Source organism: Octopus sinensis, linkage group LG5 (genome assembly GCF_006345805.1).
Source record: "Octopus sinensis linkage group LG5, ASM634580v1, whole genome shotgun sequence".
In the NCBI taxonomy this organism is placed as follows: domain Eukaryota; kingdom Metazoa; phylum Mollusca; class Cephalopoda; order Octopoda; family Octopodidae; genus Octopus; species Octopus sinensis.
In genome coordinates this window covers 74036976-74063878 of record NC_043001.1, presented here as the reverse complement: position 1 = coordinate 74063878, position 26903 = coordinate 74036976, and the positions used below count along the sequence as shown (strand labels likewise).

At 33.7% G+C, this 26903-nt stretch overlaps 1 protein-coding gene across 14 annotated transcripts in view; it reads right to left on the bottom strand.

Annotated features, from left to right (window-relative positions):
- The window catches only part of LOC115211684 (rho guanine nucleotide exchange factor 11-like), a 387012-nt gene that overhangs the window by 15042 nt on the left and 345067 nt on the right, over positions 1–26903 (bottom strand). For 13 of the 14 annotated variants that reach the window (XM_036502742.1, XM_029780328.2, XM_036502744.1 and 10 more), the window contains 10 exons: positions 26342–26488; positions 24385–24464; positions 23649–23774; positions 21460–21577; positions 20322–20494; positions 18606–18870; positions 16922–17009; positions 14673–14966; positions 12606–12769; positions 2662–2771 (listed from right to left, as the gene is read on the bottom strand). In XM_036502742.1, coding sequence (XP_036358635.1) covers positions 2662–2771; positions 12606–12769; positions 14673–14966; positions 16922–17009; positions 18606–18870; positions 20322–20494; positions 21460–21577; positions 23649–23774; positions 24385–24464; positions 26342–26488 — 1565 coding nt within the window. The remainder of the gene's footprint in view (positions 1–2661; positions 2772–12605; positions 12770–14672; positions 14967–16921; positions 17010–18605; positions 18871–20321; positions 20495–21459; positions 21578–23648; positions 23775–24384; positions 24465–26341; positions 26489–26903) is intronic. The other variant, XM_036502748.1, reaches the window with a different exon arrangement.

The window sequence follows — 26903 nt, the reverse complement described above, 5'->3', positions numbered from 1 at the left end:
ACACACTAATGTGTTCAATTTCCAAGAAAAGCCATTTTCCTGATGTTCCCAACTATTGCCCTATCATTGTCACTTCTAATATCTCTAAGGCAATGATGGCAGTTATTAACAACACCACGGATCTCTCATTCTCTCTCCTTGGTGACTTTCAATATGGTTTCTGTAAGGCAAAATCTAAGATGATCCACTCTCCTCTGTCACTCATCAGTTGGCTTTTGTCCCAGAGGAATTTGGTAAAAGCAATGTCATTGCCATCAACATCAGTATACTTTTGTCCCTATCTGGCATGTGAATCACTTCGTGAAATTTCCTGACTATGGGCTCCATTCATCTCTTGAATTGATAGCTTCCGATCAAAATGCCCTATTACCATATGTGTGTTAACAAAGTCCTCACCTATCAACTCCAGAGTGCCCTACTCTTCTTTTTATACATCAATGACTGACTTACTGCCACATCCAGCAACAATGCCCACTCCTACACAGAAGACATTAACATTCACAATTCACTAACATTCCTCAACTATACATTATTCACTCTCAAACTAGGCACTACATGCCAAACCCTTATTAATTCATGGGCAGGGATCAGAACAGCATCCTCCAGAAGAGATATGCAAATACTGCCTCATTCAGCAACAAGAAAATATAAACACTACTTACATCAAGAAAACACCATTGCACTAAACTCCTTATCAATTATGAGCAAGCAATCAATGAGAAACTTCATCCCAACAGCCCATCTTTCTCTATAAGGTCAGAAGATACCTCAGTCACTGACAATTAGTGACCCTCTGCAGAACTCAGATGAGGTCTGCAATAGAGTATTGCTCTCACATATTGGATGGTACAACTGTTGCATACACACAGCCATCCTAAGCTACATGTTGGAAAAGACCACTTGACACATTGGCACAAAGTCACTTGCAGAAACATGATGACTCCTTACTCTGCTTTTCTACAGATATTCTAATGGTCACTACTCCAACAGAAATTTCTGTCGCATATATCTCATACAAAGGAACACTTATTTGATGAAAGTCACTCAATTAAGTATGGTGTAGGTCACAGTCAACATTAACTTTACAATATATACATACACACATACAAACATATATATATATATATATATATATATATATATATACAAATACATTCACATATATACATATATACAATACACACATGTATACACATACATTATACACACATACACACATCTAGGTATGATACAAGACACAAGATGCTATAACTTTTGGACTGATAGATCAGTGCAACATACTTCTACAGAGAAGTGTCTGCAGGAACTAATTCAGCGTCCAGTTAATATCATCATAAAGAAAATATCATTTCTACATAATTAACAGATGCTAATACAGATTTAATAATTCCCAGTATTGGGTTCTTGTTGGTGTTATATTTGAATGTAGAGTCATGACTGTTGTACTGGAACAAGTGACGGATATCAGATAGGGACTGGGGAAATATGAAAAAAGGATAAAAATGATTAGGTATGTTGAAAGACAATTTACCTCAACAATATGATCATAATCATCGAAGGGAATGTTGAGTAATTCAGCAATTATTTTTTCTCGGTCCTTCAGCATTTTTCGGACAAGTTCCTCATTCTGGCGCAGCTTCTCTGAGGGGGCAAGACAAGATCAATTTGCTCAAAAGAGGCCAAGGTTGAAATAGTAATAGAATTTATATGAAAGAGTAACCATTGCAAGTGATAGTGCTGTCCTCCTGTTGGTAAATGTGTGTTATATTCTGCTGATGAACAACAGCTTGCTATTTCTTACCCTTATACTAAGCCCCTAGTATTAATAACACCTAAAGGTCCCAATAGTTAATGTAATAATACTGGCCATTATGCTAAATGAAATAACAATAATTAACGAAGTATTATACCGTCTGACTTAGTTTTCTTTAAGTTTACAAGATTGTGTTAGTAAGAAGGTTGGTTAAGTTAGAATTATTGGCTCCTCAAGATGAAAACAGAATTAATTGCTAAAATGATAAAAGATAATTTAACAAAATTACTAACTGTTGAACAACAACAACAACAACAACAAAATTGAATATACCAAAAGTAAAAAAATTGTTGTTGAGGATAATTGAGGATAGTATCAGAAGTATATATTTGCAATTAAGGAAAAGTTTAATATATTGGAAGTATATCATTGCATTTATTTGAGAGTTTAATATATCAGGAGTATATATTAGCTAAGAGACAGTTTAATATATCAGGAATATATATATATATATATATATATACAAATACATTCACATATATACATATATACAATACACACATGTATACACATACATTATACACACATACACACATCTAGGTATGATACAAGACACAAGATGCTATAACTTTTGGACTGATAGATCAGTGCAACATACTTCTACAGAGAAGTGTCTGCAGGAACTAATTCAGCGTCCAGTTAATATCATCATAAAGAAAATATCATTTCTACATAATTAACAGATGCTAATACAGATTTAATAATTCCCAGTATTGGGTTCTTGTTGGTGTTATATTTGAATGTAGAGTCATGACTGTTGTACTGGAACAAGTGACGGATATCAGATAGGGACTGGGGAAATATGAAAAAAGGATAAAAATGATTAGGTATGTTGAAAGACAATTTACCTCAACAATATGATCATAATCATCGAAGGGAATGTTGAGTAATTCAGCAATTATTTTTTCTCGGTCCTTCAGCATTTTTCGGACAAGTTCCTCATTCTGGCGCAGCTTCTCTGAGGGGGCAAGACAAGATCAATTTGCTCAAAAGAGGCCAAGGTTGAAATAGTAATAGAATTTATATGAAAGAGTAACCATTGCAAGTGATAGTGCTGTCCTCCTGTTGGTAAATGTGTGTTATATTCTGCTGATGAACAACAGCTTGCTATTTCTTACCCTTATACTAAGCCCCTAGTATTAATAACACCTAAAGGTCCCAATAGTTAATGTAATAATACTGGCCATTATGCTAAATGAAATAACAATAATTAACGAAGTATTATACCGTCTGACTTAGTTTTCTTTAAGTTTACAAGATTGTGTTAGTAAGAAGGTTGGTTAAGTTAGAATTATTGGCTCCTCAAGATGAAAACAGAATTAATTGCTAAAATGATAAAAGATAATTAACAAAATTACTAACTGTTGAACAACAACAACAACAAAATTGAATATACCAAAAGTAAAAAAATTGTTGTTGAGGATAATTGAGGATAGTATCAGAAGTATATATTTGCAATTAAGGAAAAGTTTAATATATTGGAAGTATATCATTGCATTTATTTGAGAGTTTAATATATCAGGAGTATATATTAGCTAAGAGACAGTTTAATATATCAGGAATATATATATATATGTATATATATATATATATACATATTTGTGTTTAAGGGATGGTTTACTATATCAGGAGTATAGGCTATTACTGGACAACTGTATTTATTTGCTGTTAGGGGGCCTCTAAATATATCCAGAATACATATTCACTATTGAGAAACAGTTAACTAAGAACTCTTCATATGCTTTCTATTTATTTTTTAATTAAGCCACACCAAAGGAAGTTAATTTTGTTTGCATTAAGCAAAAATAACTAAAATACAGTTTGATAAGGGAATAGCTACTAAGCAAGGCTAAAATATAGTTTGATAAGGGAATAGCTATTAAGCAGATATCAATTATCAATTAGCATAAAGGAAATTGAAAAGGCTGATATAAAAAGCAATGAGGATTTAGATTTGGGACAACACATACTAGAGTGGGAGAGATGTGGCAGATAAGTTTTATAACAGAAATAATGAGAAACTATTAACTAATTGGTCAGGTACTGATAACTAAACACTTAATATCTAAATAAATGATTACATAAGTGAATTTAAATTTGATGGCTAAATTTCAATTTAAGAACTAAGCTGTTGAATAGCATAGTCTAAAGTGGAGGTAAGAAAGTCAACAGATGTCTACCAATGAATTTCAACTTCAGCTGGGAATCTCAGAATCTGATTTGTTTGTATATTAACAATAAAATGCTCTTCATTTTATGTCAGATCTATCAAGTTTGAAATATTCTTTTGATACAAGAGTTCTTCAGTAAATTAACTAGATAGTCACAACAAATGAAAATCCAGTTGGTAACTGTACCTCCTCACCACTGCTCCATGGACTACTAATGATAACTGTCCATAATGTAATGCATGTCTAAATAGTATTAATTAAATAGTATATAGTAATGCCATTCTCAGTTTAAGTCTTGCTGAGGATGACTTTACTCTCCATTCTACTGGGGTTGATAAAGAAAGTACCAATCAAGTACTGTATAAAACCTCCTCTCTCTGTTCTCCTCTCAGCTATACAACACTGTGTGAGGGTCATTAGGGAGTGCAAACAGAGTCCCTTGTCTCCAAAAAAAAAAAAATGATGATGGTTGAAGGAAGGTTAATGATCTCATCAAACAACCATCCATGAAAACCAAAAATAGCAGGCACGGATAGATCAACATGTACTGTATTACAACTTACTCTGTACCAGTGTCATGCTGGAATTGTATCTATCTGCTGTATCCCCTTTAAAGAGATTGGTGAGTGACAGACTGTTTCTAGTAGTGGTGCCATAAAGAATTACACACTGTAATGTCATTGGTAAATGTTCAGAGAAAGTATTGAGTTGTTAGTTTAGGTCCTTTCAGTCCTGCCTTGACCAGGACTATACAACCTGTCTTATGTCAATGCCATGAGAGAATGCACCCAGTCCCCACCCAGGTTGTGTGTTGCATTCTTGAGCATGACAATTTATTTCATGTTGCTCCAGTTCACTCAGCTGTAAAAATGAGTTGCAACATCACTGGTTCCAAGCTGTAATGTCCTTTGCCTTTTCCTTGGATAACATCAGTGACATGGAGAGGGGAGACTAATATGCATGGGCAACCTTGCCTGGACTTGTGCCTCGGAGGGTTACTGTCTAGGTACAATCCCGTGCTCATTCATGACCGAAGAGGGTCTTTCCGTTACTTACCTGCAGCACATTTGGCAATGTGAAAGGCCATCTAGTTATAGAAACTAAGCCAAATGACACATACAAGCATGATCCTAATAAGATATTACTTGGATGGTGATAATCTGTGACATGTTCAAACCATGCCAGTGGCAGTAAAATGATGGAAGAACAAATACGCTGTGGGTGTATTCATCAACTTCAAGTCTGCCTTCAACTGTGTCAACTGGACTACCCTATGGAGATTGTTGGAAACCGAACAAGTGTCTCAAAAGATTCATTGTGCTCCTACGTTTGGCCTATGCTGATTCAACTAGCCTGGTCCAGATCTGAAACAACCTCTTTAAGGAGTTCACTATCAGGACAGGTGTTCGACAAAGAGGTGTGGTCTTCCCTCCCCTGTTCAATGTTAACAGAAAATATACAATGGAGAGGGGGGTGGAGAGAGAGAGAGGGAGGGATGGAGAGAGAGAGAGAGAGGAGAGAGAGAGAGAGCTACTTCAATAAATGAATTTTTACATTAAGAGCCACAAATTTATAAAGTATGAGGGGATGTGTCTGATTCAATATCTACTTAAGTCCAGTATATAGCTGGTACTTGGTTTTTCAACACAAGACCATGAAAGACAAAAATCAAGTCCAATAATTTCAAGAAATTAGATGAATGGTTGGTTTAACTGCTTCGTTAATCTAATAGCTAGCTTTTAAAATTATCTTGTATTTTTTCTTTTAATTGTTTTAAAATGAAGTTTCTACTCTAGAAAGAGAAAATCATTTTGGTATTGGATATCTTGAAACTTGGTAGGTTGGAGATATCAAATAAAAGGGGAGTGGGGAAAAAAAAAAGAAAATGTAAAAACAAAGTAAAAAATAAAATAAACCAAAAATAAAGTCAAACTAAAATGAAAATAAAAATGAAATAAAATTAAAATAAAGAAAATAAAACTCAACAACCAAAAGGTGCTGATAAACAAAAATAAGACTTTAAGATGAAATTAAAAAAATTAAAATAAATAAGGAAAAAATGTTCATGTTAGAAAGGAAAAAAAAAATGAACAAATTCAATTGGGATGATTCTGAAAAGTGAAAAATGAGTCTAAAAAAAGAGAAGGTAAAAAAAAGGTTTGAAATAAGAGGTCAAAGGTTCTTATTAAGGTTGTTGTTGTATGTAAAAATGGGGATAAGAAAACAACTTGATGAATAATGTCTTTTTTTTAATGTTAAAAAAAAAAGGTACGTATTTTTAAAAAATGGAACAACAACAACAACAACAAAATAACACCAACAGACAACTCTCCATTAATTTCTCAGAGTTGATAATGTCTCTGGAACATATTGGGACAGAGGGAAGGACAAATATAAAGAACTGAAAGTGGAATGAAAGACAGCAAAATGGGGGTGACGAATGGAAAACAAAAATAGGGGAAATGAAGGAGTATAAATTCTTGTTATATAATATTTGAAATAATCTATTCTCAAGCAATTCATTATCATAAGTATCCTTATCGTTATTATTATTATTATTATTATTATCACTACTACTACTATTACATAGTTTATATTGGTCCTATTATAAGAAGCATAAATAAGGTAACATTTAGTAGTTGTTTAACTGTTTAATTTAGCAATTAACTATTGAGCTATTTAACTCTTTGAAGAATAATTCAGCTGTTTTCCAGATCTAGTTTGATTAATTAACTTAAAACTAGATAGACACTGTTTGTTCCACTACCTCCTGTTTGTTTCAGTAAATTACTAAGTCACAATTTTAAAAAAAATATGAGTCATTTCGTTTTGCTTTCAGTTCCATTTGTTGTTTGTTGTTAAATTTATGTTTATGTGGCTGCAACTATAGTACATTGTAGTTGGTTGTTATGCATTAATGAAAACAAACTTAAGAGAGAAGAAAAAAATAATAAAACAGTTTAAAAAAAAAACAATGTAAACAAATTGTGTTATATATGAAACAATGCTAGAACTGAGTGCACATAAACACAGTGATTGGTGCAGTTTGATAAAGAAAATAAAGGGGGTGGTGTAGATATAGATATACATATATACAAAGAAAGAAAGAGAGATTAAACTATTTAAGACCCTAAGCAGCAGTTTCAACTAGCTAAACAGCAAAGTGACTGTATACATCAAGTGCAGAAGGGCTAGGAATCTATAGGTTGTGAAAGACTAACAATAGAAGCAGACACAATAGTTAGTGTTACTGCTACCAACTAAACTAATCTCCAGCAACATGTGTGTCCGTGCAGAATAGAAAGTTGCCTCTTGTTTATGAAATATATTTTTTTCAAAAATCTACACTAAATTTTGCAGTTTTGTAACCTAAAGAATTTTATGCTGAAATATTCTCTAAAATTCAATACATGCAGCCTATTACATTTTAAGCAAGCACCCAATTACATTTTCATCAACAACTACTATTTTTTTTTCTATGGTTCTTTACAAGCGCTAATAGGACAGTTCCAACTATAAATTTTACTCTAAAAATCAAGTGGATATTGTTTTATTGCAATTACAACTGATATTATAAAAGAAATCATTTCCATTTTAGAATAGATAAAACCATAAATAGAAAGGAAAGAGCCAAGTTACACATATAAATTATATAAATTGTTTGTTTTTTTAATGTTTATAATGGCAATCCTTGAATGGGGTGATGTAAATATGTCTTTATTTGAACAACTGTACAAAATTGCATTAAGAAAAAAGTTCATAAAGTTTAACAAATTTAAATTGGTTTATTTATTTTTACTGCAGACATAAAAAATTGGAGCTGTATTCCCAACTTTTCTTTGACATATTTTGCATAAAAAATATTACAATTTTACTAATTGCTATCAATTATCTTATGTGTACATGATTCAAAATTTCAGTTCTTGAATTTAAATATGTAGCGGGATCTAAGCTGCTTTTCTAGATGAGCCATCTTTCCATATCATGAAGACCACACTTTCCACTGGCTAAGATCTTCCAATGGATGTTATAGTTGACACCTTTTTCTTTTAAGGACCATATATAACTGGATAATTTGGTTGTTTTTCTTTTTCCCTCCAGTGTCTGAAGCTTGTATGTCCGAGACCATCATCTATGAAGCCACTGTGGACTCTTGTCAATGAAATATGTGGGTCTCACAGAGGGGAATTTCAAAGCCAGGTTTAACAATCACACCTTGAGCTTCAGACACTGGTAAAAAAGAAAAACAACCAAATCCAGTTATATGTGGTCCTTAAAAGGAAAAGGTGTCAACTATAACATCCATTGGAAGATCTTAGCCAACGGCAGTGGAAAGTGCGGTCTTTGTGATATGGAAAGATGGTTCATCTGGAAAAGCAGCTTAGACCCCGCTACATGTCTAAATTCAAGAACTGAACTTTTTGGATCATGTACACATATGGCTAAATATTTGTTACATTTTTGGTCCCCACAAAATCACAGATAGAACCTGCTTTTTATGTTGTCCATTTTATCTCTCTATATTTTATTGCTTTATATATTTTTTCTGTATATTACCTTTCACCCTGCATTTTTTGTGCATGTACGAATATAGATGTGTATATGGCCATATTTGTGCGCATATGGGTATACGTGTGTGTGGGTATGTATATGTGTACATGGGTATGGTTGCATATGTGCACATATAGATGTGTGGGTGTGCATGTGTTTCACACAAGTGAGTGAGCATATGCATATATGCACATGTACATGGGTGTGCACGCATATGTATGTATGTGCATACGTGAATTCTATGAGCATTTTTTACTTTCTCCCCTTTGGGGTTTTTCCCTTTATTTAACGGTCATTCTAATAGCTCTTTTGTTTATCTTAATAACGATCATCTACATAGTAATTTCCCTTTGTCTTAATAACTGACGAGATGCCAGAGCAGATTTCCACCCCAACATCCGAAACTCGGAGTTTTATTATGGCAACCGAGTAATTGTCACATATATTACAGATAAATTCCTATATATATATATATATATATATATATATATATATATATTGAATGCCTGATACACACACATATATATATATTGGTCATTCAAATTCTAACACAGTCCAGTTTTTAAGTTTTATCTTTATAATTTTAAGATATTACATGTAACAATATTAAAAGTACTTTTGTGTTTAATTACAATCTTGAGGTAGTGTAGATATTTATATTTATAAAAATGGCTTGTCTGCTTGATTGTAAGTCTTTGACAACCCTACCTAAGTTTTAAGGTGTTTAAGATGAAATAAAAAATTGATTTGTTTGTGTGGGGGGAGATTTTTTAACATCCAATAACTAAAGGAGAGTGTTGACATTCTAAATAAACAAACTAATAAAGAAAAGACAAAAAGATTTTTAAGATATACAGGAAAGAAACAGAGTGAAGGAAAATACTGCATGAAATAACATGTGGGACTGCTACTGGATTACATTCACAGAAAATGGTGACCAAAATAAAAACAACAACAACAACAAGAAGAAAGAAAACAAAAAGAGGAGAGAAGTAAACAAATAATAACAATAAGGAAAAAATAAAAAACAACAAACTAACTACTGCTGTTAATAGTAAGACAATAGTGAATAAAGTAAGACAATATATAGAATACAAGAACATATTGAATAGATGAAGTGAAAACAATACGAGAAAACAATGAACAGTGCTGAAACAAAAGACATTTTAATATAAAACATCATATAGACAAACACAATGGAATAGATCAACCATTGATTACTTTGATGAACGTACAGTCAACAACAATACTGTTAATCTAGATGTAGAAAAGTAGAATGTGTTTGACTATAAAACTTGATTAACCAAAAAGTGAAGTTGTATGGTTTAACAAGTTGGCTCCTCCACTACAATTGTGTGGTTCTGGATAGTATCTCACTTAACTTTAGGCTGATCAATTCATTGTAAATGGAATCTAGAGCAGTGTCTATCAACAACGGATACAATGACTAGTGAGAAACTGACAAGCTGGTGGTACACTTTTGTCAACTTCACTCTAAGAAATGCAATGAATTTGTGATTAACCCATTGGACATGTGTAACCAATGATACTAGTGGTTACTAATTGTGAGAGAAATTATAAATATATAAAATGAATAGGAAGTGTTGACCCCTGCTAAATAAATTTTCATGAAATGATTTTTAATAGATTTTAAAGGTTTTCAGAATTATGTCTTTTAGTGACAGAAATTAGTTAAAAATAAGATAAAATTATTTTACAATAATTCACATATTTTGTAGGAAAATTTTAAGAATCCAGCACTTAACTAATATTAAGGATGCAACACCTAACTTAATTTAAAGCTATACCAATCCCTGAATCAGACATTGCTGTATAGTACCAAAGATCCTGCCCACTCCATCTAGAATAATGACCCAATACTATAACAGCTTAGGGTTCAGAGGTCCATAGCTCTTCAATACCTTGCCCCTCCAGAATCTCAGAGATCTACAAAACATAGATGTGGATGTGTTCAAAAAACATTTAGACAAATTTTTATCTGAGATACCAGATGAACCCACACTGTAGCAGGAAATTCAAAGGGCAGCTTTATCCAACTTACAGCTTCACCTGAATTCAAATCTGGAGTGAAGGCTGGGAAATGAGTTTGAAGTCAACTAGTAATTATACAAATGATGGTGCCCCAATATGGTCACAACCTCTGACTGACATCAGTAAAAGAAAAAGTTAAACTACTATGAGAGTGGTTACTGGAATTCTTGGACAGATTTTTGCTTTGGAAATGTCCGAAAGAAAAGAGATGATACAAAAACAATTTGATTGGTCAGAAATAAATAACGTAATGTGAAATAAGTTTAATTTAAAATAATATTACACATCCTGCACAAAGATCCTATTTACTATGCTTTACTATACAAATTTTAGATTAATAAAGTATTCGTTAATGGTAATATATGTTTTCAAATGTTGATTACTTTCAATACTTCAAACATACTAATTAGTTAATGATACTGGGATTAGGTGAATAGGGGAGTTTGAAGTTGTGAATACTTATTAATTCAAACTAATACTTAATCTAAATTACTTAATTATGGTTACCTAAGTCCCTGAATGAACAAGATCTAGATGCTGCTCCCCTGCATAATACAGTGTTAAGGAACATTGTAGTGTAATGATATATAAAGAGTGCCAGTTTCGGTTAGATAAACAAGAAATGGAAAATATCTTGATGGTTCTTAAAACTCCTGGAAAAAGAAAAATCAACAGTCAAACTGGCAGAATTTATTTCAACAACTAATCAAACAACAAGAATAATAATAATGCACGGGTGCATTTAAACATATAAACAGTTTGAGATGGAGAACACTTCTAACAACTATGTTAATGAATGACATTAAGATTTGTGTATAGCTTCCAGGGAACAAGGGAAAGAGTTCAGTGAAGAAGAAGGCTTTGGAGTTTAGAAAGAAAAAAATTTAAAGAAAGCTGATGAGATTTAGAAAATTAATTTCTAATAGAATTTAGAGAAGAGACATCTCTAATATATTGTTTATAGAGTAGAGATGGGAAAGGGGTTAAAATTGCAGATGGGTATATAGACAAATGATAGTAAATACACAATAGACAACAGGTCTTTGTGTTGGATGATGAAAGGCCATACTGAGGCAGAGAGACAGAAACAGGTGTCTTGCTGTAGAGGAAGTACAAGGTTACCCAGCCAGAGAAAGAGAGAGATCGGGAATGAAGATAGAAACAGGTGTACTGCTGCAAAGGAAATACATGGTTACCCAAACCTGAGGGAAGTGCAGGAGAATTTAAAATAAGCAGAACAGCATGATGACATTGTTAATAGTTTATATGACATTAGATCCAAGAGATGGTGGATATTTCACATCCATTCTTCAAAATGCATAGCTGGGCAGGTAATTTGGAGGTTAGATAATTATGCCTTACAGAATAGTATTCTTTTTTTATTAGCATTTTGGCATCCAAGAAGTGTAAACAAACTGGTATATTGAATTAATCGCAAGTCCTTCTCTTTCATAATGGTTTTGCACTACAAAATTTATTGATGATGTTTACCACTTACAGCTAATTCTTTTTTTTTTTGTATTTCAGAAAGTTTTCTATTTATTCTGTTTAGCTAAAGCAAACACATATGTACACATAACCAGCCATTGCAAATCAGCAAGTAGGATTCAAAGGAAGCTGTGTGATATGTATGTATGTATATATATATATATATATATATATATATATATATAATATATATATATATATATATATATATATATGAGAGATGGGGCAGGTGAGGGTATGATCTTAAAATGGATGTCTGAGCAATGAAGAAAATAAAGAAAAGTAAACAGGATGATATCAAATGGAAACAGAAAAACACAAGAAAGAAAGAATTAGTAGATTAATTTGAAGAAATAGAGCAATAGCAATAGAGTGATGGTTCAGATAGAGTAATGGTAATAAGGGCATGGTTCAGATGAAAGTTGATTGTTTAATACATATTTTAATTTTTTTTATATTGGTCATTAGGGAATACATAAATGAGTTGAATAGGAAAACCAAAAGAGTCTGAGTAAAAATTGAAATCTTACCAATAGGAGACTGTACTGACTCAGCACGTGCAATCGCTACATCAGATATGATGACATCTTCCGGACCAGCAAAATGTGCTTCTGGTTGGTGGGCCTCATCGGCCTTCTCCACATTCAATCTTTCATCAGTTAATTGACCAAGGTGTTCTACTACATCTTTATCTCTTTTAATAGAATAACAAAGTCCAAAATAAACAAACATGCGTTTTTTTTTGTTTTTTTTTAATAATACATTTAATAATACAGGTACCACTGATTTTCTGGTAACTGACAGTCCAGCATCTCCTATCATCTGGTTAAATTATAGGGGTAATTTGAAATTCTTGTAGCCACCAGTCTAATTCACTGTATTGTGGCAATGTGGGTACTGTGTGCTTACATACATTCTTTACACTGCAGTCTAGATCCTTTGTTTATTTAGCTTAAATTTACTTTTAGCAATGACTACAACATGTAAGGAAACCAAGTGCATCAGTGGTTGAGACAAATGTAAACATCAATCCATATTAATCCAAGATAAAGAAGTAGACTTGTTGAAAAATGGAACTTGGTGTTTCAGTACATAAGTTGTATGATATCTGTGGCATCGGAAGTGCATAACTAGAAGGTTAGAGATGTGTTGATGAATTATTATTACATGGCCAGGATGGTCCAGCAAAACAGCATAAAGATACCAGAAAATTGATGATGTACCTGTATACAACATCTAACTGAAATACTTAAAGTGAGAACATCGACAATTGATATAGTTGTTATTTGATCACCTTCAGCAAGGGACATAACTCTGTCATCATCATTTAGCATTCGTTTTTCATGCTGGCATGGGTTACATGGCTTGACTGAAACTGGTAAGCCAGAGAGCTGCACCAGTCCCCAGTCTGATTTGGCCTGGTTTATTTGGCTGGATGCCCTTTTTAATGCCAACCATTTCACAAAGTGTACTGGGTGCCTTTTACATGTTATCAGCATAGGTGCCTTTTATGTGTTACTGTCCATGTGTTACTGGCACTGTCGACTACGATTTCAGTTTGCTTCATGTGTCTTCTCAAGCATAGCGAATTGCAAAACGTCTCAGTCCCTTGTAATTACCTCCATGAAATTCATATTTCACCACCTCATCCCTCTAGCTGAAAAACAGGATTTTAACTCAGAACATAAAGAACTGGAAGAATTATCTCAAAGCATGTTAGTGGGACTGAACCCAAAACCACATGGTTGCAAAGCAAGCTTCTTAACCATATAGCCATGGTGGTACATAAGCTACTACTCATAAAATGAGAAAAAAATGTTGTATATCTTGTAAATGGTTCCAGATGTCGACCTCATCTTTCTCCCATATAAGAAATGAATGTATAAATTACCTATTATCTTATATGTTAATGAGAAACTAAAGGTTACAGCCTCTAATGTAGACATGAAATAAAACAGATGAAAACAACAAACAAAGCTGTTTCTTTATCAAATCTACTACTGCCAGCTATTCAATGTTCAGTAATGTTTTTTGGAGATGATAGAATTGGTAGAGTGCCAAATGAAATATCTTGCAGTTTTTGATTGTAGTTCTCTGAATTCTGAGTTCAAATCTTGTTGGAGTCACTTTTGTTTTTCATTGTTCCAGAGTTTGAAAAAAGATAAAATGCAAGTGAAATACAAGGAATCAATGGAATGAACTCCACCTCTTCTCTAAGTGTGGAGCCTTGAACCAATGTCAGAAATCATCATCATCATCATCATCATCATTATCATTATTATTATTATTATTATTATTAGTAGTAGTAGTAGTAGTAGTAGTAATCATTATTGACATTGTCTTAATGTCCACTTTTCCATGCTTGCATGTGTTGGACAGAGTTTACTGAGGCAGATTTTCTTTGGCCAGATGCCCTTCTTCTCACTAATGCTCTAAGCAAGGTAATATTTCTCCATGGACAGACATGTATTCAAAGAACTTGGAAACGAATGACACTGCTTGTACAACAGTGACACTCATTTACAACTATTACACAATGTCAAGAGAACTCCAGCACCCTTCTATGTTAAACTTATGTACTGAGAGAAGAAACTTACTTCAAACCACCAGTATCGGGTTGTAGCTGGTCTGTTCCAATACTGTCGATCTTTCTCTGTGCTTCCGTTGTGCTGTGTGTTGTTGTTGTTGTTGTTGGTGTTGTGGTTGCTGTTGTCGTTGCTGTTACTGCTGCTGTTGTTGCTGTTGTTGTTGTTGTTGCTGTTAGTGTTGGCGTTATGGACGTACTATTTGTAGTCGTTGGCGTAGATACAGTACTACTGGCAGTGACTGTCGTATTTGACTTCATTTTTTTGTCGTATGTATCCACAGCACTTTGTATACATTTGAACCACCTAAAAAATAAAAAGGAATTCACCAAAAGTACTTACACTGGAAACCGGTCTCACTAGACTACTTACAAAGATAATTAAAAACACCTTTTTAAAATTTTGCCAAAATATTTCATGCTGACAACTTCATAATTGATTAGAGTCCATATTAATATTGTTACACTAATCTTTCATTTGTTTCAGTCACTGGACTGTGGCCATGCTGGGGCACTGTCTTGAAATGTTTAGCTGAACAAATCAACCCCAGTACATATTTTTTAATTCTAGTATTTATTCTATCGGTTTCTTTTGTCAAATCATTAAGCTATGGGGATGTAAACAAACCAACACCAATTGTCAAGCTGTGATGGTTCACACACACACACACACACACCCATACATAATGGGCTTTTTTCAGTATCCATTTACCAAATATGTTCAGGGACTTTTACTTGTCCAGAACTATAAAAGAAAACAGATGGTGACAAAATAAATTGTCTTTGGTGCCATTCCAAACAATAATCGTCATCATCATGATCACCACATAATGTCCAGACAAGGACACAAAAACACTCACATGCACATACATACATATATACAAGATGTGCTTCTATAGTTTTCATCTACTAAATTTATTCCCAAGGCTGTAGCAGAAGACACTTGCCCAAGGTGCCATGTTGTGGGACTGAGTCTGAAACCAAGTGGTTAAGAAGAGAATACCTTAACTATGAAGCTATAAAATTTTATAATTAATGTGTATTTGCTGTCTTGGTAATAGTGACAATGAATTATTTTTAAAAATTCTGAAGTAATTACCATCTTTAACAAGTATTTTACATATACTCACTCTCTCTCATGCTATTTTCTCATCATCATCATCAACACTGTTTTCCATGCTGGTATGGGTTGGATGGTTTGACAGGAACTGGAGAGGCCAATGGCTGCACCAGGTTCCATAGTCTGTTTTGGCTTGGTTTCTATGGCTGAATGCCATTCCTAATGCCAACCACTCCACAGGATGTACTAGGTGTTTTTTATGAGGCACCATCATTTTAAACATTACTAAGGACTGAAAAACTGTTGAGCTTTAGATCTTGAATAGGATAACAGGAACTCAACAGTACAGTCCCTAGTCTGACTATGATTACTAGATTTATCTTCATTTTGGTTTTGTAAAATGCGGAGATAATGTTGCTTCTGCTTCAGCTAGGCCTTTTATTATTATAGTTTGCCCATTAACAAACAGGAATTACTGCAAATATTATCTCAAGCAATGTTTTCTTTGGTGATACAATAATATAGCTAATTTACTCCCTACAGTAACCCCTTTGATACCAAATTGACTGAGGCTGCCCCTGCTTCTATTAAATTCCTTGCAGACAGGAAGCGGTTCTGACCACATCAAAACACTGTGTGTGTGTGAGCAGTAAGATGTCTTGCTCTGTGTGGCACCACATTTTCAAATATACCACACTGAGAAGAATCTGCAAATACACTGTAAAATTTCTTATATGAAAAATTATGTAGTTACTAAACAGCCTAATACCAGTACACAGCACAGACTGTTAGTACTAAATCCGTCTGCAAAGGGTTAAACAAGTTTCTTGTTTTAACTATTTTGATATCACCCCTTTTCAGACAATCCTTATTGCTATCCTGTCTTAAAGTAATCTAAATTAAAAACCTTCCATAAAGATTTCATGTTAATTTATGTTCCAAGCATCAGCTTAATAATAGCGAAGTTATTTTACTGAATCCTTTATTATTTTAAAAATTAAATGAAACAAAGGCATGTATTTCAATAGAAATATGTTAACAAATGGGTCAATAATAACAAAGTTATTTTACTAATTTTTTTTCACTATTTTCAAAATAATTTGAAAGAAAAGCAGTATATTTCAACAGGAATACTGTAATGAATGGGTAAGTGAATAAATTTGATGCGAGAACTCAAGTGAAAAGAAAAAAAAACTACTCACTTTTTCTGATCTTCTATACTAGGTGCTGTTAACTCATAAATTTGAGGTCCTTTACTTGATGTATAAACAACAAAGAACCCTTTTTTATCTGGATAAAGTAAAACAGAAAATTTAAATAAACAAACATTGAATAAAGTGGAAAATAATATAATGGAATATTAAATATTAATGGCAGATATAAAAAAAAAATGTTCCAAATTTTGGCCCAAGGCCAGTAAGTTCATGGAAAGGAGTAAGTTGAGTACATTGACCCTGAAAGAATAAACAGCAAAGTTGACCACAGCGGAATTTGAGCTCAGAACACAAGGAGGGATGAAATGGTGCCAAGAATTCTGCCCAGCATGCTAAAAGTTCTACCAGCTTAGATAAAGGAAATATTAGGAAGAATTTTGGTAAAAAAATAGATTTGTTGAGGATTATTCTTTTACAATTCAGTGAAAGACAGCAGAAAAAGAAAAAAAAAAAAAGAAGCTATAGCCATCTCAGAGATTTTTCTAAAAGCAAACTCCAATATGCTTTTCTGCTTTGTTTAAGAAAAACAGTATATTTAGTTTCAGCAAGTCGGTGTTTATATGCAAACTACGTAATCAACATTTTACATTAACCATTTTCAAGACCTTTAATACCTCCAATGATATTTTGATACAATATATTAAAATGATTTTAAAGATGAGACATTCAAAAAGAGTTATTCTCATAACATATAAATACCTGGTTATAAAAGATTATAGAATGTGGGGGGGAACATTTTAATTTTTGCTTTTAGAGCCCTAGGACTCATAAGGCTGGTTACTCAGTTTTCACAGTATATAAGTGGCCAAGATCAAAACAATCTCCTTAAACAGGATGCCTGCCTGCTGCATGGTTAAATGGCAGTGATTTTGAAGGAAGGGCAGCTGTGTAAAGAAGTACCAATCTCTAACTGTGGAGGAAACCTGTGGTAGGGGTGGACCAAGGAATACATGGGACGAGGTGGTAAAGCATGATCTTCAAACTTTGGGTCTCACAGAGGCAATGACTAGTGACCAAGAACTTTGGTGGTATGCTGTACTTGTGAAGACCTGTCAAGCCAAGTGAAATCGTTGTCATGGCCGATGCCGGTGTCACGTAACTAGCATGTAAAAAGCACTTTTCAAGTGTTGGACCTCACAGAGGTAAAATGGTTGATGCCGGTGACATGTGAAAAGCTCCTTTCAAGTGTTGGGCCTCATGGAGGCAATGATGGATGACCGAGACCTTGGCATTATCTCGTGCATGAGAAGACTCATTGAGCCAAGTAAAATTGCAGTCATGGCAAATACTGGTGTCATGCAGATGACACCTGTGCTAGTGGCATGTAAAAGCACCCATCATACTCTCGGAGTGGTCGGCATTAGGAAGGGCATCCAGCCATTTCCAGCCCTGTTCAAACTATTCAACCCATGCCAGCATGGACAACACATTAAATGATGATGATGATGGAGCAAGTCAATTACACTGACCCCAGTACTTGACTGGCACTTCATTTAATCAACCCCAAAAGGATGAAAGACAAAGGTGACCTTGACTGGATTTGTACTCAGAATGTAAATAGCTGGAAGAAAAGCTGCTAAGCATTTTTGTCTGGCATGTTAGCAATTCTGCCAGCCTGCCACATTTGGGAAACACATGACAAAAACAAAAACAAAAAAAATTTTGTACTTACTGGTAGCAACATTACGTGTTAACACTTTATCAATGTCTAATATAGGCCGGTGTGTAAATTTACAACGCATATCTGTGCCTTGTCCTCCTACAAGTATAGCTGTATCGTGACATTTAAGAACTAATCGATCATCTTGTTTCTGTAGAAACACTAAATATTTATCTAACAATACAACATGCACATCGATGTTCTTATTCCGAGTTTGGTTGACATGCCATGTTAGGAAGCCCTCATGGATCAGTTTGTAATCCGTCAAGGAGAAATTCTGCAAAATAAAAAAGAAAATCAACTTTTACCTCTTTAGCATTCAAGATTATTTTACCAAATATAATGCCTATTTATAAACATTGTTTTCAATTAAACATGCATTACTTTGTAGCTTTGAGATTTCAATAATGTGATCGTATGTTTTTAGAATGACATTGCAGGATAACTAAGAGAGGCTTGACATGGCTAGTTTGAACATAAAACTGCTAGAACATTTGGACTAGATGTGGTTGGTTTAAATGCTAAAGCATTAAATAATCAATGAAAACAGTAACAGTAATCAAGGTATTTAAAGAAATTATTCTGAGATTGGTTCATACAGAAAAGCTAAAAATACAAATATTACTTCTAAAAATCTCTCAAATATTGTTTAATCCAAAAATCTAGAGCTTATTATATATCACTGTTTTAATGTCCAGTTTTCAATACTTGCATAGGTCAGATAGAATTTACTGAGCAGGATTTTTTACATTTGGATGTCCATCCTGTCACCAGCTTCCACTTATTACCAAGTAAGTTAATATTTCCTCTTGGTCTGACATGTTTTCACATAAGACTGGAAACAAAGTACACCACTTGCATAACAGTGAAACTCACAACTATCACACAATGTCAAAGCAAAGAGACATTAACACATACATACACATATATACATGCACACACACAAATACACAGTCATATGATGGGCTTCTTTCAGCTTCCACCAACCAAATCCACTCATCCACTCACAAGGCTTTGGTCGACACGCAGCTATAGTAGAAGTCACTTGTTCAAAGAACCCCAAACCATAAGGTTGAGAAGCAAACTTCTTACCTCACAACCACACTTGTGCCTAGCAACACACACATATATTTTTAACTTTTACTCTTATGTCAAACGAAATACAAAGTGACCTATCAGTTGTGATACAATGAAAATAAAAGCACTCAGAACACTCTATAATTGTTGGTAAATTGAATTGGGCAACAGCAACACAAGTTTTAAGAGTGTAAGTCTTTAGCCTTGCTGATGGCAAGATGACCAATGTGTGGTATTGTGCCATGAAAAAATTGCACCAAGTACACTATGTACAGAGTATCCTGCCAAAATCTTCAACCCATACCAGCAGGAAAACCAATGTAAAAGGATGACAATGATCATTTTATATCATATATAAAAGACTCATCTCCCACGGCAGAAGTGTTAATGCTGCTCCTTCTGATGAAGAGGATTGGACTGCAAGAGGCCTGTGCCAGTGCCACGTTAAAAGCACTCAGTGCATACTGTAAAGTGGTTGGCATTAGAAAGGACATCCAACCATAGAAACTAAGCCAAATCAGACTGGAATCTGGTGCACTCTCCTGCTTGCTAGTTCTGGTCAAACTATCCAACACATGAGAGCATGGAAAACAGACATTAAAAGATAAGGATGATGATGATGATACATACACAGACACACAAACAACTTACTTTAAATTCTTCAAATTCAGGAATATTTTCCAATGGTCTCTTGTCTAGTCGCCTCTGAAGTTCATAGAGTCGGTGGCTATTTTCACATTCCTGTACAGCTAAATTCACATACTCTAAAATACGCTTGCTGAGTCGGTTAATTTTTTCAAGCATTGCATATTCCTCTGTACTTGCTGCAGAAAGAATTCACAACAATAATTATTTTTACATTATAGGAAACAGGCAGCAACTGAGGCTACTTTCAGTAGACACATTATATACATATATAAAATGAAGATCAGTAGCAAGTAATTGTATAATAGAGTACATAATCTTAAAATGATTGGATAGTAGTAATGTTTTGGATATGACATGGTTATGAAGGAGAGAATAAGTTATGTTTGTGTTAACTTAACTATAATTTTCTATGGTAAATTTGTGAAGTTGTTTAGTTTTCTGTGTAATAATTATGTAATATTGTTTAATTTATTGTGTAATCATTTTGTAATATTGCTTCATGTTAGAGTGTCAGAAAAAATTCCAGAACATGATAAACGACATGTTTCATATGGTCAGGTGATGTACAGGGAGTGTGACTTACCTAGCAGCCAGGAAGCTGATTGCTTAAGAATAAAGTTCTGAAAGTTACAAAATAATGTGGCTGTTTAGATTTTACATTAATGCTCGTGTATACAAAGAGGGCTAGTCTCTGTGTGTAGAAAGTAGTAAGCAGAAGCCAGTCAGTGAGAAACTATAATTATAACAACTACATTCTACACAATGTGTTTTGAAGACACCTTGCTGTGCACTTCTTTATGTTTTCCTCTGGGTAAGTTGGCTTGATGTTATGTAAAAGTGTGTGTCTTTGTTTGAAAGGGTATCCAGGCTCTAGAAATCATACCAAAAGATGAAAGTTTATATTTTACACAGACACTGATGAGGCTTTAGTGAAGCTAGACAAGTTGTGACTGTGACTTCATGTATCTGTTTTACTGGGTTTTTTTTTTCAGTTGGACCACTGTACATTGTGCCTTTGCTGTTGAGACATTTATAAAGAATGACAAACCTGGAGGGTTGTTTTGATCATATCCTGCATAAAAAAGAGATACTTAACTCCCTGATTACCAACAATAAAAAAGAAAACAAAAGTTGGACTTACTTGTGGTATATTTTAGTAAATTATCAATAAGTAGATGGTATTTCGTAAGACGTTGCATTTCTGCTGGAATGAGATCTTTTAGCTGTAAACGCCGACACATGATACTAGATTCAGATTCCTGCAAATTAATGAACAATAAATTAAAAATAATTAACAAAGATAATGAAAAAGTAATTACAGTCTACATTCAGATAGACTGTTGGTATAATATGGGGTAAGTAATATGTCTAATGACATCAATGGAGCATTTTATTTAATAACAATATTTAGTGCAGAAAGGACATCCAGTTGAAGAAAATCTGCTTCAATAAACTCTACACAACCTAAGCAAGGAAAACTGACTATTAAAATGATGATGAAACTTAGGTAATCAACATGTAAATGTACTATACTACATACATATAATGAACATTTAATGCTCAGTTTTCCATGCTAGCATGGGTCAGATGGAATTTGTTGTTGCAGATTTTCTATGGTCAAATGTTCCTACTGTTGCCAATTGTCACTTGTTTCCAAGGCAATATTTCTTCATGACTAGACATGCTTTTCATGGAAGACTGGAAATGAACAACATTGCTTGTTTGACAGTGATACATGTTTACAACCATCACATGATGTCAAGTCAGAAGTGCACATTAGGACACACACACACACACACACACAACAGTCTTCAACTAAGATCTACTAGATCCACTCAAAAGGCTTTGGTCAGCCCATAGTAGAAGGCACATGCCCAAAGTGCTGTGCAGCGGGACTGAACTCAAGGCCACATGGTTAGCAAACAAGCTTTGCAACTACATAGTCACAATGCGTGTGTGTGTGTGCGTGTTGATTACCTAAGGTACTATATAACATATTATAAGGTACAATATTACTATGTTCTCTACGCGTCTGTGTTAATTCTTTAGTTACCATATGCTACCTTTGCTTCAATCAATTTTGAAAATGAAGAATTTAGTAGAATAACTTTGTCATTATTAAGCTAGGGTCTAGAATATAAATTTATGAGAAATTTTGAGAAGTTTGTATCACAGATGAGTTGGTATTAAAAAGGATAATATATAAGGTATCCAATCATAAGCTGGTGATACAAGTATGTGACTATCAACAACTTCCCTAAATACTTCTTGGTATAAAATATTCACTGTATTCAATTTTCCATCTGTAATTTTGACATTTGCTTAGAAGTCCACATTATATATATATATATATATATATATATATATATATATATATATATATATATATATATATATATTTCTTCCATGTGTGTGTGTGTGTGTGTTGATATAATATATTTAAGGAAATCATTTCCTTGATGTAATGCAAAAAACAATTCCCCAATCAATCATCCATTAAGAGGAGTATAATAATATAAGTTCCTGACAGTAATTTCACTGCAATAATCATATCTGATATCACAGTCATTTGTAAGTAAATCAAACCACTAACTATCAGTTATCAGTGCAGAAAATATGATTCTAACAACAGCCTAGAATATGAGGGTGCTGATAAGTTCCTGGCTTTCAGTAAAAGAAAATACAGAAGGATCAGATAATTATGATTTATTCAACATATTTCCCTCTTAGATCCACACACTTATTGCATCAGTCCTCCAGTTTTTCTAAGCTCTTTTTAGTACCCCATCATATATTTCTTAACCCTTTTGTCACCATATTTATGTTGAAGTACACTGCTTTGTTTCAATTCGTTTTGAAAATAATGACAAATTTAGAAAAATAACTTACATTATTAAAATGATATTTGGAATATAAATTACCATGGAATTTTGAGAAAATATTTTAATTTAGACCACTTCTAAACAAGAAGGGTGGTCTCAGGTGGGTTGATATTAAAAGTATTAAAATGATAATCATGAGAGGGAGAAGACTGAACTGACATGCATACATGATGTCTATGAAGGAAAACAGTTGGATTAAGAAGACAACAAAGACCCAAGTGGAACGGAACTTAGAGATGGGGAAGACAGAGAAACACATAGAAAAACTATGTGAAAGCTGATCTCAAGAAGCTAGACTTCAAAAAGACCCACAACAATTGGCAAAATTATGTTACTGGAGATGACCTAGCAAACCCACACAAGCATGAAAAAAAACAGACATGATATTGATGATAACAAGAGACAATGATGATGATGATGACAACGACAATGACAAAAATGAACTTACCATTAAGAACTGTGCAAATTTTTGGTCTTTTCTCTGTTTTAACCGAAGAGATTCTAAAGCTGAAGATTGGTTTCGACAGAAGATTGCACAGTTTTTCTTAAAATGTTCACCAGCTTCACCATCAAACTATTTAATATATCAATATTTAACTTGGATTAATAAGAGAAAGATTTCTTTTACAGGTGTAAAATGAACAAACACAATTTTATCATTCAAACTAAATAAATGATAATAATATTATCTGAAGCTGTACCCACCCAAGTACTGTATAAAATAATTTCTATTAGGGAACATAGTAAATGCAAAAATGTGAATATAAACACACATACACACAAATATATATAAAGACGGACAAACTATAACAGGTATAAGAAATATATGAAAAGTTACATATACAATTTAGAGGATGTAATTAAGCCTTATCTTTACAGCTATTTCAGCTCATCAATGAATAATTTATGTAACCTTGCAAGAAGCCCAACACTGAGTGAATATTGTTGGTATACTTAAAGGCAAAGTAAAAGTATCAACTAGCATAGATTTTAACAGCTCTGTGCATGCTTGACAGTATAGATTTAAAAGTTCAGTTTCATATGCTATTACATTTGTATAATATGCATATGTCAGTATTGTCATAAATAAAATAAAATGTATTTAAAGAAAAACTTTCCTTTGGTGTATTGCAAAACAACAGTCATATCAATAACAGAATAGAGCTACATAAAAGTAAACTTACCCTCCTTAATAAAATATCCCCAACACCAGAGATAACAGGATGCTCTTTCCTCCTGGTCTTCATTTCTTCATTCATTGACTCTACAAAAGCAACAACAATAGTTGACTAAATACTGTATTTCAATTAGAAAAACCAAACAAATTGTAATCTCACATTGAATATAGATTCTGTTCAGATACCTGGTATTGGCTCCACGTAAAAAGGACTCAGTGCACTCTGCAGGGTGGTTGGTGTTAGGAAGGGCGTCCAGCCATAAAAACCATGCCAAAATGGACACAGAAGTCTGGTGTAGTTTTTTGCCTGGTCAGCTCCTGTCAAACCATCCAACCCATGCCAGCATAGAAAGAGGACATTAAATGATGATGATGGATATTGTAAAACAAGAGGTTTCAATTTTCATTGTTCCTCTTCAATGAGGAAAAATAACCCTCTTGTCTGCAAGCCCTCTAGGGTGATTTGATTAGTGAGCAGAGATAAAGTAGACTTAAGAAGTCACCATAATTCTGCCTTACCAAGGACTTGACAATCTCTTTATTGCTGATACCCTGGAAAAATGCACCCAATAAAAACTGTAACGGGGTTGGCAAATGGGTAGAAAAAGTATAGAGTTGAGAAATCTTAGCCTTAGTTCAGTATTGAACTACCATGACAAAAGCACCCAGTGAGTGGTTGGCAATAGGAAGGGTAGCTGACCCTGGAAACCAGACTAAAATGACAGACACAAGCACCAGCCTAGAAAAGCAGTAAGTGATTTCCAATAAGAAATGACTCAGACAGCAGTGAGCCATTCAGCCTCTGCCAGCATGGGAAGTTGCCATAAAATAATGTTGAAAACTTTGGATGGGAATTAAGATAATCATCACAGTGATTAAATTAGTCTGAGAATAAGATTCAAGACAGCACCAGCTAGTAATATATTTACTGCTCAGCTGGAAGTAATAACAGTTGTGTAAAGAAATAAATAAAAGCCTAGTTTCTGGAACAGATCATGAACCCTTACCATTATTGTTTAACCCCAAAGCAAGACTGAATAAGCAGCCCTATGATTAAAAACATTCCAGTCAGGACCATCCTGTCAAGTATTTTTCAGACATTATCTATCTAAGGTTACAATATCTAAAATAGCTAAGTATATATATATATATATATATATATATATATATAATATATATATATATATATTATATATATATATATATATATGTATAAAAAATATATATAAAAATACAAAAAGGGACAAGAACGCAAAACATTCAAATAGATGACACAAAAAAATGGACGGGTAATTCGAAGCCTCTAATCTTCAGTCAAGAACCGGATCATCCTCGTAATTTCGGCTGATTAATATTAGATGGTTGGTAATGATTTAGGGGAAATTTGGCTTCTATTTCTATTAGGTTAAGTAACCAATAACGCAACTCACAAACTTTTGTTTGGCGTGGGGCTACAGAAGATATTTGCTCAAGACATCATGCAATGGATCATAAACAACCCTCCCATTTTTATATACAGTAACCAAGCTTGAAATCCTGGCTTGGTGATGAATTAACAGAACTGTATGTTGGCTCAAGTGCTTTATGGTATTACTCCCCAGTTCTGTGCGTCCTAAGATTAAATCCTGTAATGACCTACTCAAGAGGCAGACTTAACTCACTGTTCAGCTTAACAACTTCACCTGGCATCTTGAGTGCCTTTATCAAAGTGCAAGCATTTGGGGTAGGTACCCAGATTGATGATACCTTCCTTCCTCCCTTCCACTTGAAAGTCCTGTGAAGCATCATGACACTGTGTTTCCCTTCTTAACCAAAAGACAAAAAGATACAGCCTCATATCTCCCCTTACACCCCACATGCACAGATTATTCAATAAAACAAAGTAAATATTGACAAAAGAAAATTACTGTAGGTTTCCTAGAAATAGAGAGTAAAAATGATAACATAAGCTTGTGAAAACTTACTGTGAAGTTTTATCAACTCTTCTAGGTTTGGGAATAAAGAGTCTATAAGATTTTGTGATATATATTCACGCTGCATCATAGGTTTGCGAAATAACTTATCAAGAATTTTCATATTCCTCAAATGAGCACGTTCCGTATAAAACAGTTCTGAAAGATAAAACAGAGAATTAACATTACTAATTGCTCAAAACACTAGCAATAGGACATGCAGAGATTGGACAGAAGACAGGTGAGTATGCAACAATGGATGTACAAATGAAACCTACAGAAAAAATATGTACAAGAGGAATTGGATATAGTGTGTTACCTTGTTATTTTATTACGGTCATACCTAGATTTCAAATTTTTTTAGCAAATAAAATAATTTGCTAAGCGAAATTCCCATCAGTGACCATGGCATAATACTAACATATAACATATAATGATGAGACACATGTTATTTGTCTCTTAATTATATGTTAGTGTTATGGCGCAACCACTGATGAGAATTTCGCCTAGCAAATTATTTTATTTGCTAAGAAAATTTGAAATCTAGGTATGACCATAATAAAATAACAAGGTA